We start from the raw sequence: 12,744 nt of genomic DNA, 5'->3' as shown, positions 1-12,744 counted from the left end.
CAACCATGCCTATCGCCTATGGCTCCGGCGGTGCCACTGCCGTTTCGCTGCATCGCACCACCATGCCGCAATTCACCATCGGTCCGATCGCCACACCAACCTCCCTCTTACCCCTGAGTAACCGGTGAACCCCGAAACCCTGAACTCAAACCCCTGCTCTAAACTCGTTTGCGTTCACACGGTCACTGAAATCGAGCGTGCGATTTCAGGCGCATGAAGATTAAGAAGTGTGAAGGAATATAAATGCATGTACGGACAACTCAGCCAAATTTGTCAAACGAATTGCTGGAACATTTTCTTTCTAATATATACTAATGGTGTTAGTTTGCAAAGTAAAATAGGTTTGCATAGAGGCACTCCAATGAGGAGTGTTGAAGGATGACTATATTGTTCATAGTCACTGGTTTTTAGTGAATTAGTTGATGTATGTAATAATCAGAGATCTTTAGTTTGAATCCTAGCCAGCGTCGTTTAAACTTTTTTTTTTTTTTGCATGAATGAGGCTTGAGGGAGCCTGTATTGAGGGGCTGCTAGAGTATGAGTATGGGTGAATAGGATGGTGCATGCAACTTATCTATACGAGTTTGACTGTTGGTCATGGTATATGAGATTTAGGTGATCTTTAATAAACTTATGAAGAGATCAAGTAGTACGACTTATATGTTTCACCCGAGGGTTAGCCTATTGACAATCAGATATCAGTTTATGACTTTAAGTGAAACCTGTTTATACAAAACTTACAATTCAAACCATGGTTCGTTATCCAAGTTGAGAATGAGTGTATCTTAATCTATAGGTGGATGTTCAACTTTAACAGATCTTCATCGAAATACTGGTATATCAAATAGCTTTGTGAATATGCAAATTGTTGTGGGACTTTGAGATATAGTGGAGATTTTTAGAATATAAGGGATTGGCCCATTAGATTTGTGTAATTCAAAAAAAATCTCAAAAACTCAACATGTGAAAGGAGGTTATAGTTCTATAGTCCCACTTTACTAGTGAAGGTAGAGGAAGAATAATTTAAAATGAGTTGTCTCCTCTATCCACTTAGCGTGTCTCGATGAGAGAACTAAGGGTGTGATTGGTTACCCGTATGGACAGTATATGCAGGTTGAGAGGAAGCATGCTAAGTGGAGTCATATTTATTAAAAAAAGAGTGTTTGGTTGGTTTATATTAGTCTGAATAGACTGAGCTAAGTTTATATTTAGTTGATCAAAACTAAAGCCGAATGAACGGATGTAAGAGTTGAGACTGTGATTGATTGCTCGTATAAAAATAATTTTATAATACTAACAAGTGGGCTCTCTTACATGAGCGAATGCAGGAGACTGCATCTGCTGTGCCAAGCTAAAACAGTGCACACAAACAACCAAACAAGCTTCTCTGAGATTATGCTCATCCGTTGGTCCAGGTTTCTCCCATACAGGCAACCAATCAGACCCTAGGAGAACACATACACGCACGCTCGCTCGCCTCGCCACACCATGGCTGTGGTAAAGGACGTGGATGCACAATACCTGCGTGAATGGTTCGCTGAAATCAAGTCTAGTTGCTTGTGGGGTTGCGGTCTTCTTTTGCAGTTTTATTCTTTTGTTGCGTGGGGAAATAGTTAACATGATTATATATATAGAAACCATGGCATGATCGGTTCTCTATATATATACATGTCAGCTGCCGCCGCCACAAGTTTTGCCCCTCTCTGCTGCACCACCACACGTTGTCTGCTCTGTCCCGCTGCACCGACGATCGAGAGGGCAGGTCTCCAAAACTTGCTATCCTTACGATCCTGCATCGGAAGACGACGAATAAGGTTTTTTGGGAAGCGCTCTGTGTGACTACTCGTGATCTGCTTCATTACCACCATCGATTGTTCACGATCCGCTTCCTGTCGTCGTCGTTTCTTGCATCATCAGCAAAAGGGCTTCAACGTCACTCGCTTCCGATCGATATTTTCACTATGATTAATCTTATTTTAAGTATGTTGTGCAATTCTCTGTTGTTCATATTATGAGTATATTAGACATATGGAGTTATGTTACATCCGTGCATTAGTTCTTGTTTATCATTTATCTAAGAATTAAATTAAATTTAAAAGTGTGTATTTATCCAACAAGTAATATGTAGCATAGTGTTGGGTATCTGTTTGTTACACAAGAGATACTTTTATCTAAGCAAAATTATTAAGAAAGAGAATCTATGCATTGGTCATAGATATATAAGAAATATAAATGCATGTACGGAAATCTCTGATAAATTTGCCAAACGAATTGCTGGAACATTTTCTTTCTGATATACACTAAAGGTGTTAGTTCGCAAATTAAAATAGGTTTGCATGCATAGAGGCTGTTTGTTACACAAGAGATACTTTTATCTAACCAAAATTATTAAGAAAGAGAATCTATGCATTGGTCATAGATATATAAGAAATATAAATGCATGTGCGGAAATCTCTGACAAATTTGCCAAACGAATTGCTGGAACATTTTCTTTCTGATATACACTAAAGGTGTTAGTTCGCAAATTAAATAGGTTTGCATGCATAGAGGCACTCCAAAGAGGAATGTTGAAGGATGACTATTTTGCTCACAGTCATAAGTTTTTGGGTGAACGGCTGGTGTATGTAACAACCAGAGATCTTTAGTTTGAACCTTAGCCAGCGTCATTTAAAAAAAAATTGCATGAATGAGGCTTGATGGGGCCTGCACTGAGGGGGCTGCTGAAGTATAAGTATGGGTGAATAGGATGGTTCATGCAACTCAATAAGGAGCCAATTCATCTTTTACAGGTTGTCAAATCAAAGTCTAAATTAAAAATCATCCAATTATGTGCAGATCTCTGGTATTTCATTTCTACAAAGAGATAATAAGAAACATAATGTAAATAAAAAATCTTCATGAAAGCATATGCATAGAGTTACTCCAAGGATAACATGTACCTATTTTTTATTTTAATTGGTCGATTAATTAACTAGATACTAATTGAAACTAAAGTCAGCACCTGTAGTTCTCATGTGTCGACTAATATGGGCAATTACTTTCAAAGATAATTACTTCTATTAAATTGAATGCAGTCGCCATCTTGTGGTCTTTACTCATGAAGGAAAAACGAGGGGAGACACGTTTGCACAGTGTGGAACGCTACAATTGAACTCACGCTACAACTGAACTGCAAAAATAAGCACGTACATTTCTCTATCGTTTTCCTGAACAAGTCAAAAAGCTATTGGCTTTCTTGCTGTCTGTTTCCCCAATAACCTTTTCCCCTAGCAATTGCAACCAAAACTATTTGAAATAATACTCGCTGCAAAATCTTGAACCAGCTGGAAAAGAATAACATATCCTTTTCAGTTGCTGTTGCCGATGCTGCTATTGCTGTTGCAGTGGTTGCCGCGGTGGTTATGCTGGCCATGCCCGACATGCCACTCGATTTTACCCCGGCCCGGCGTGACGCGAAGGCAGTTTCGACCGCCCGTGCTTTTCCCAGAGATTTTTAAGGTCGTGTGTCATGGCTCCGGATGTTGCCGCTTCTCCTTTCCCGGCCCTCTTCTGCATAACCTCCTCGGCTCCCTCCCTCTCTGTCCTCCGTTTGGTTTCTCTCTCTCTCAAGGTTGGTGGCTAGCCTCGCGAAACTAATCCCACTAGGCAGTGTCAGCAGCTATATATAACCACCTCCATTGTAACTTGTTTCCTTGTACCCCATCACCGGCTGAATTCCCTTTGCTCCTTCCTAGCTTCCTTCTCAATGTTAGTCGACGTCTGAATAATCTGATACAGACCACAGGCTTACTAGTAGCTAGCACAGTCTCCTCTTCCTTTCAGTGAACTGAATAACTGATCCTTGGTTGATCAGAGGAGATGAGCATCTCGGTGAACGGCCAGTCCGTGGTGCCCCCGGGGTTCCGGTTCCACCCGACGGAGGAGGAGCTGCTCACCTACTACCTGAAGAAGAAGGTGGCCTCGGAGCGCATCGACCTGGACGTCATCCGCGACGTCGATCTCAACAAGCTCGAGCCATGGGACATCCAAGGTACATGCCTCATTGCACAATGCTAGCTGCAGCTTGAGTTCTTGTCACTGGTACGTGTACTGACATGGATGCATGCCTGGGTGCGTGAACGCGCACGCAGAGAAGTGCCGGATCGGGTCGGGGCCGCAGAACGACTGGTACTTCTTCAGCCACAAGGACAAGAAGTACCCGACGGGGACGCGCACGAACCGCGCGACGGCGGTCGGGTTCTGGAAGGCCACCGGCCGTGACAAGGCCATCTACAGTACCAGCAGCGCTAGCGGCCCCGGCCGCCGCATCGGCATGCGCAAGACGCTCGTCTTCTACAAGGGCCGCGCCCCGCACGGCCAAAAGTCTGACTGGATCATGCACGAGTACCGCATCGACGACGCCCAGCCCGCCGGCGGCGGCGACCCCTACTACCCCTCGCCTCCACCCGCGGTACGTACACAACAATTTTCTCCATTATACATGCACGTAGCTGGACGTTGCATGCACGCCGGCCGCGTCTTCGACAGTAGTGGCTGCGTATGCCATGCAACTGTACATGTGTCGACGAAGTGGTGGAGATGAAGATTTCTCGTACACGTAGTGGTGCGATTTAATCATTTCGATCGATCCATCGCTAGCTCATTGGTTGTTGGAAATGGGGCATGTTTTTGCGAGTGGGAGTGGCGCTTTGACTCGCCGTCACAAAAGGCAAGTGGTGGGTAGGTTTAGTGCTTTTCAAGGAACAATTATAAGCAGCAGCATTAGCAGGGAGGAGGAGGAGGAGGAGGCCGGGGCGGCAGCGCACGCACGCTGGCCCTGGCCCTGGGGTGGTTGGATGCGGGCGTTTTGGGGTCAAGGCCGGCCAGAGAATCTGCGCACCAGCAAGATCAAACATGCCCCATCCGGCGAGCCAACCAAACACGGACGTACTTCACGCTGGGGACGGCCGCCGGGTCACACTCTCACACATGAACGACACTGAGTATAGTAGCTGCTGCCGCTGCTGCTCTTCCATTTCCAACTAACGGAGAACTACTTACTGATCGTGTGTAGTAGGAGTTAGGAGCATACACGCATGCATGCATGGACCAACGGACGGAGCACTGGACTCCTGCACGCGCAGACACCAGCATATGACAAGTCTGTTCCATCTCTTTCTCTAGGTCAACTTAGCAGGGCCGGGGAGCTTTTGAGCTGGCTCTGATCATGGGAAATCTTGCATGTGATCCTAGGATGCTTAGGTGGTGCTAGGACTCGTACCTCTTTTTGCGCAAATGGGCCTGCAATGTCCAGCTTTGGATGCTTCCTAATTCGGCTTTAACCCTTTATGGATAATCAACCATATATGCATCATGAGATACTCGAAGGGCCATGTATATAAACAAGTGACAATCACTGATAATACTTGTAACCAGTTGATCTGTTTGGCTATTTTTCCGCATGCGAATTAGTCTCACGTACGGTTGCTGAACGTACAGATGCGTGGCGCGGCCGGGGACCAAGCGGCGCAGGAGGAGGGGTGGGTGATCTGCAGGGTGTTCAAGAAGAAGAACCTCCTGCACCACGGCCAGAGCAGCGGCGCTGCCGCCGCCGCCGCCGCCGCAACGGTGACAAGCCACATGGCATCCAAGATGGCAGCCCCCATGGATAGCAGCCCGAGCAACTGCTCGTCGTTGACCGTCAGCGACCACGTCAAGGCACAGATGCTGCACTCCGCCAGCGACGACGCGCTCGACCACATCCTCCAGTACATGGGCAGGTCGTGCAACAAGCAGGACACCAAGCCTCCGCTGCTGGATCACCTTGCTGCAACCACCACTACTGCGTGTCCGAGCAGCGTTTATGGGAAGTTCATGAAGCTTCCGCCCCTCGAGCACGCCGGCGGCCTTCTGCCGAGCCCGGCCGAGTACGCCGCCGCCGATGTATCCGGGATCGCCGACTGGGACACGCTGGACAGGCTGGCCGCCTACGAGCTCAACGGCCTCTCCTACGCGTCCAAGAACTTGGTCTTCTTCGACGAGCCCATGCCGCATGCTCCCGCCGGCGCCGGTGACAGCGATCTATGGAGCCTGGCGCGGTCGGTGTCGTCGTTACACGCAGACTTGACGATGAACAACGTGTAATTATCAACCGACGAGACATGGCGTATGCACGCATGCATGCCGCACCACTATTTCGATCTACCTGCGTGCGTGCGCTCGTGCGCGTGCGTACGTACGTGCGTGCTCCCGTGCATGGCCGGCATTGCACACACGCACGCACGTGTACGTACGTAGTACGTGAATAATTCCTAGGGAGACAGAGCGGTGTGAGGCCTACGATAGTGGCCTATATATACGAGAGGGAGCTGTCCATGATGTTAAAGTGCGGTCGAGTTGTTGCCTGTAAGAACGAAAAAAGAAGAAGAAACTAAAAGGACAGCGTGGTAGGAGAACATATATATGTATTATCAATGTACCTATAGCTTATTATAAACGACCACCTTTAATTTTCTAGTGCAGTGAGGTGTGATTTCTATTCCTTTCTGATCATGAATCGATCATCATACTCGTGTCGCATTATTAACCAAGTGTGATCGTCCTCGACCGATACATCAGTCGAATTATTTACTCTTTCCCCTGTGTTATTTGGATGGAAATCTCGTTGTCTCTGGTGTCGTGACAAGGGGAAAATAGTTCAGAAAAAAGCATGTTCCTTTGGCCCCTCCAGCTGTTTTATAGAGATCTGGAAAAGGAGATGTGAAGGCATACCACCAAAGACTGCTTTTTGCGATCAGCTAGTAGCTTTGCTCGTCGAGTTGAAATATTGTAGAGGTTTCCACAGCCCTCGTGCTACATGTACAAGTATTTTTATCGCCTTGTCGTGGTCATTTGATGGTGTTAAAATCTTACGCGATCTGGGTTTTGTTTCTTCTCCGTATACCTTTACTACCTTTTTGTTACTTCTCCCCTGATAGCTAGGGAGAATTATACAAGGGCCTGTCACGTGTACTACGCATCCATGCACGCCTGGAATATATGTACATCTGAAAAGGTTATGTGATGATATCTGAAACAAGTTATTGCACGGTATATGTATGCATGCAGCGCATGCATGGGAGGAATTTGGTGATAGCGGCATTTTGCAACCATGGTGGCGCGCGCGGTAGATACTGGACAGTAACAATTCACCGAGGACTGATGGAGAACCAAGCAAGAGTATCGAAATTGCAGGTAAAAGAGTGACAACACCTACAAAGATGTAAGAACCCTGTTTACTAGTGGATCGAAATATACAAGTTTTCTGATGAAATATACATATTATTCATAATTATATCGGAATGTCTCACCATTAGGCCGGTGAGTGAAAAACTCAAATCTCTCGGTCGATGCTCTCCACCACACGATCTTACCTCTTGATTCGTGCTGCCCCTGCTCGTCTTCCTCGTCTCCGGCGCCAATCGATCGATATCATTGCTACCAAAAGTGACAAGGAATTGTGTTGTAAACTAACCAACTTCACGTGAAAAATGTACCTGACGACTGCACACTGACGATCAAAGGGTCTATCAGTAGTTCGCCGGCGTCAATAATATATGCAGAGGCTGGAACGTTTTTTTTTTCTTTTTCTAAAACCGTTCGCCTAAAACTTGTCCTTGACGATTACACATGAGAGGCAGGCAGCAGCCTAAATGCCTAATGCATATATAATTGATGAAAGTGCAAGTTTGCTTGTCTCTTTCTCCCTCTGCTAGTACAAGATACTAAAACTGGTCCTTGAATACATTGGTGAAATAGAGATGATAAGTCACACTTGAATTGGTTGTACAATTTGAGTCTGTTTTCCTTTTTTAGGGATTTTTTTGAGATCTTATTTAGGGAAATCTGAGTCTGTTCTCTTCACAGTAAAGGACCTGATCGATCATTTTGTGGATCTTAATTGTACGTAGTAGCACTAAACTAATCCCAGCTACTACCTTTGTAGGAGGACAATTTGTTTTTTTTTTTTTTTGTCCACCTAATCTTAGATTGGGTTACTATATGGTGAACCAATTTCCGGCCCAACTGAAGTCAAAGCAAAAGGCCGGGCTTTATTTTCGGCTCAGATTTTAACAGTTTAACTCATGGCCGTTATTAAAAATGAAAGATCAGAGCCGCAGACAGCCCCCGATTTATCTTAAAGGAGTCGTCAGGACCCAAACCCAAACCGGTCAGTGAGAGCGCATTCCTCTAACCCGTAGACCGCGAGAGTCGTGGCTCATGGCCATTATTGTCTCATCTCGTCCAACAGGGACCTGCAATCCGAAACGATACCATGTTACAGGCTACGACGACTACAAAGATCAATGGATGCATCACAGTCTAACTTGTGATACATGGATGGTTATGTAGAGTCGTAGGATGCAGTACAGGGAGTAACGCCAACGATGGTGGCGAGTCTTATCTCTGCACCAACCTAACAGAAGTCTACATGTGAGAGGCCGGCATGCAAGCGCATGGCAACTTGGCGATCATGGCGAGTGACGCACCTCCTTTTGGCGACGCGATGCATGAAAGGGAAGCTCGCGCGCTTGTCGACGATGGGACGGACGGAGCTGGGAGGTCCGTTTCACCGAGGAAAAGGACGCGTGAGGCCCCCAGAGAGAGAGAGAGAGAGAGCGAAGGAGCGAGCGAACGAACCTTATCGGCGGCGGCTGCCGTGTCCTTTTCCCCCGTCTACCGTTCGGGCCGAGACGACCTGCTGGCTTGACGATTCTTCTCTAGAAGACGCTAGCTGAGAGGGGGAAAAACATCAGGCGTGTCTTGCCGAGCGCTGGGGATTTGTTCTGGTTTATGCTAAAGAGATATGAATTACAGGTGATTAAGCTTGATTGATAGACAAGCAGCTGTAAGCACGACTCAAGTGCTTGATTAGAGCTGACTGTTTGGGGTGTTGTGGCGGACGGATATAGGCGCAGCCGTGGAGAGCCACTTTTCTAGCCGCCGAAACAAGTGGAGACCTCCGAGACGTGGGGCGTGGGGGAACCGACACGTGTACGCGCTTAATACATGCAGGAACTAGACTGACGATTAAAGTGAGTTGAATATATGTCTTAATAAATTTTTTTAAATCGATAATTTATTATTATTTAGATCACCTAATGTAACTTAAAACTCAAGCAAAAATAAAAATAGAAATAACATAAAATAATAAAAATACATATAAATAAAGCATTACAAAGGAACTCATTTTTTTACCATATATATTAGGGCTGGAAATAATTTTAAAAATTAGTCTATCACATAAGATGAATATTAGTGAATTTTTCCAGATTTTTGGAAATTTATTTGAGGTCCTAACAATTGTTAAAATTTATAAAAGTAGATTTTTTAAGAATTTTAGTTTAAATTCTACACATGATTTTTAGTGAATCTAATTAAAATAGGTTGCACATGAATTTTAAAGCACGCACAAAAAGTTTTCAAATTTTTGAAGTAACAGAAGATCATAATTTTTTTAAAAAATATTACTGTGAACAGTGATTTCAACGAAACACTTTTTACTTCGGCTGTAACCGTTGGGCTGTTAGCCCCTGCACCACACGTTATGCACCACACGTCAGACTGCTTAACACCTCTGAGAGAGCGGTAAGAGCCTAATCGTCTGATCAGATGACGGTAAGAGCCTAATCGTGTGATCAGATGACGGTAAACGTTTAATTTTGTATTTTTTTTATTAAGAGTCTATTTATTTAAATATTAATACTAGAAAATATAAAAATGAAAAACTCGGCCTTTCGCGTGGTGCTGGCATGCGGCCTGTGGGGTTGAAGAGGACGGTGGCCCGTTGGCGGCAGACGCGCGCCATCCTGCCCGGCAGATGATGAGGCCCAGGCGCTGAGGCGGGCAGTTTGGAGCGTAGCCGCCCAAGGTCTCGCGGGCCAGCTCAGGCCTCGGGAGGGAATACCACAGCCCAGGAGCAGTTCCAAACGGACAGGTCGCCGGAAGCACAAAATGCAGAGGCCACCTGATTTTATCCATTTACCTTCAGCATTCTTGCTAATGAATAATATCCCCTGTTTGACTGTTTCCTCTTAAAAAAATGCAGTAGCAGATGTAGCATCTCTGGGCGACGGCAATCCCTCCCGCATAATTCTAAGCTACTATTACCAGGCGAAAACATACAGGAGAATGGCGTTGAATCAGAGTCCGATCGATCAGTTTTGAGCAGGAGTATGAATGTATGTATCAAACAATCACCCATCTCTTCCTCTACAAAGCTACAAGGCGTACATATGAATCAGGGGAATGGAATCGCATTGGACGCAAAAAAATTTAACAATGATGAATCAATGAATGACATTTCTCGCTCGCTCTACAGTCTCCTATCTCTCTTCTCCCCAGGCTATGAGTTACGAGGAACAGAGCCCGGATACCATGTTTAGGAGGATGGCAGCCATCAGCAACCTTCCCGTACTCCACCGCCGCCTCTTCACCTATAATATGAAAAAGGGGATCGAGTGAGGACTGATATCAGGAGTACTGTCTAGGATCAGTAAAAACAACAATGTAGCAATTGTATGGGGGAGGCGTCATTGGCTGGCATTATCTACTGTTTATACAATAGGGTAAAGAGGGGTCATATCATACTAGTTTGACTTGGTATGTATCTCCCGGAGTATACGAGATACTTATTTCTTTTTCAAGGGATTCTTTCCAATTGCAGATAGATTATGTCCGTGCAGATCAAGTTCGCGTTGTACTTATCATGATGGCTTCTATAATCCTATCTTATGGAAGCTACACACATGTACGATGGAGATTGCATTATTAGATAATACCGTATTCATAGTAATATCTAAATTATTAATTATATATTCCTGATCAAATACATAAGTCAAAAGGGAAGACAAAAACATTGCTTGTAAAGGAGGACTAGTATAAATCACAGCGCACTGGTATGTATGCTGCAACACACTTCAGCCTTACTAGTGCCATGCATGATTGCTCACTTGATGAGCAAATCTACTATCTCTCTCTCTTTTTTAAAAAACATTCTTGACAAATAAAATAGGAGCATGATCTTAGAGCATGGCATCTTTAATTCCACTCCTTTTAGAGTAAAAAACTCTATTGCCAACCGCCATATCAATTTTGTTCCACTTCTAACTTCAGGAGCTAGCAATTAGACTAAACTAAGTGTTGTCTACCAAACTCAAGCACCATGCAGTTGATCAATGCAACTGATGAAAAAGTTTTGCAAAGTGTGGTTACCTTGTCTGCTGCTGCGGACACGGTGTAGTATCCAGTGCCCGGCCCTGCGCCGTCCGCCCCGCCGGGCCCTTGCGACACCACCAGCCCCGCGCCGCCGCTCGTGCCATTGCCGCTCCCGCTCCCGCTCCCCTTCCAGCCTCCGATCGTCGGCGGCTTGACGCTAACGTCGTAAGCGGGCGTGCCGTCCGGCTTGAACAGCCCGTAGTGCCGCTCGGACGCCGGCCCGGGCTTCTGGTCCTCGTTGAACAGCGCGAACACGTACACCTGCAGCGCCTCGCCGGGCGCCGCGGGGGTCCCCTTCCCCTGCGCCACCAGCCGCATCAGGTTGCCGTTGTACCTCGCCGCGTTCTCGGGGGTCGCGCCGGCCTCGTCTTCGTCCCCCTGCGACGGCCACCCTGTCTCCGACACGCGTATCTCCACCAACTTGCCGTAGTTGGCCCTGCAGATCGCCGCGCGCACGGCGTCCACCTGCGCATGGAGCATGTTGTCGTAGTGCAGCCCCGTGGCCGCGTCGGCGACGCCGGCGTTGGACCCGAACAGCACGTAGTTGAGGTCGACGCGGTCCGGGTCGGCCTTGTAGGCGAAGTAGGGATAGGCGTTGATGAGGAACGGCGAGCCGGTCTTGGCTAGGAAGCCGAGGAGCGGCGTCATGTACGGGAGGAGTTCGTGGCGGAACGCCGCCGACGAGGGCGGGAACGAGGAGGAGAGCACAGCGAGGGAGTGCGCCGTGGTGACGGCCACGCGGGAGGTGAGGTTGCAGGCGGCGAGCGAGGCGTGGAGGGCCTCCATTGCGGGGAGGAGGGACCGGAGCATGGTGCCATCGGTGCCGGTGAGAACCTCGTTGCCGACGGTTACGGCGGTGATTGACGTCGCCGGGAGGTGGGGCAGGATGTTGGCGCGGACCCACGCGGCGGCGGCGGAGGGGTCGGTTGCGAGCCGAGGGACGAGGCGGTCCGGGAGGCCGACGGTGAAGTCGGCGCCGGAGCCTGCGAACGCGCTGAGCACGCGCGAGTCCGCGTCGTAGAGCTTGACCTTGGTGGCGTTCAGCGCGCGGAGGAGCACGGCCGCCGCCCGCGGCGGCGGCAGGTTGTCCGCCACTTGGCCGTAGTTGATCCCTAGAGCTGGGGCGCTCGCCACCGCAGGCAGAGCCGTTGCAATGACGGCGACGGCGAGCAAGAGCCGGAGCGCCATTGCAGCGGTGAGCCGGAGGAGTGAAGTGGGAGCAGAGTTCTTGGCAACGTTGGAAATGACGGCCCTATAAAAGCGCGCGCATGTGGTCGCCAAAATGGCCCATCTGCTTTAGCAAGAAGCCTTGCTGCTTTGCTCTGCTTTGGGGACGTGTCGTGTCCGCCGTTGGTAGGGCGGTGGATTTTATCACGATCGTACAGTGTAGCATGCAAGAATCAAGAATGTGTTCTTGCGTGGTCGTCTTGTGCACGAATCACGATGCTCGTTTACAGTTAAAGATGGACAGGTCAAGTTTGAAACCCGATAGATTGAGAGACAATATGA

The 12,744-nt window shown here is 47.6% G+C and overlaps 2 protein-coding genes across 3 annotated transcripts; one reads left to right on the top strand and one right to left on the bottom strand.

Annotated features, from left to right (window-relative positions):
• The first annotated feature begins 3,442 nt into the window (after positions 1–3,442).
• On the top strand, positions 3,443–6,500 carry LOC133930924 (NAC domain-containing protein 43-like). Of its 2 annotated transcripts, none has more exons than XM_062377701.1 (4): positions 3,443–3,610; positions 3,854–4,030; positions 4,131–4,450; positions 5,479–6,500. In XM_062377701.1, exons 2-4 carry the CDS (start codon positions 3,859–3,861, stop codon positions 6,121–6,123), a joined length of 1,137 nt encoding a protein of 378 aa, XP_062233685.1. In that variant the 5' UTR covers positions 3,443–3,610; positions 3,854–3,858; the 3' UTR covers positions 6,124–6,500. The 2 variants fall into 2 exon arrangements, with proteins under 2 accessions (XP_062233685.1, XP_062233684.1); XM_062377700.1 differs by lacking the exon at positions 3,443–3,610 and adding an exon at positions 3,617–3,747.
• A 3,530-nt stretch (positions 6,501–10,030) lies between these two features.
• On the bottom strand, positions 10,031–12,552 carry LOC133930923 (glucan endo-1,3-beta-glucosidase 11-like). The gene is made up of 2 exons (XM_062377699.1): positions 11,233–12,552; positions 10,031–10,454 (listed from the first exon to the last, which is right to left on the bottom strand). Exons 1-2 carry the CDS (start codon positions 12,421–12,423, stop codon positions 10,371–10,373), a joined length of 1,275 nt encoding a protein of 424 aa, XP_062233683.1. The 5' UTR covers positions 12,424–12,552; the 3' UTR covers positions 10,031–10,370.
• Positions 12,553–12,744: the final 192 nt, after the last annotated feature.

Source organism: Phragmites australis, chromosome 10, assembly GCF_958298935.1.
Source record: "Phragmites australis chromosome 10, lpPhrAust1.1, whole genome shotgun sequence".
NCBI lineage: Eukaryota > Viridiplantae > Streptophyta > Magnoliopsida > Poales > Poaceae > Phragmites > Phragmites australis.
The sequence above is the reverse complement of the archived record's forward strand: the minus strand, read 5'-3'. Positions and strand labels throughout refer to the sequence as shown.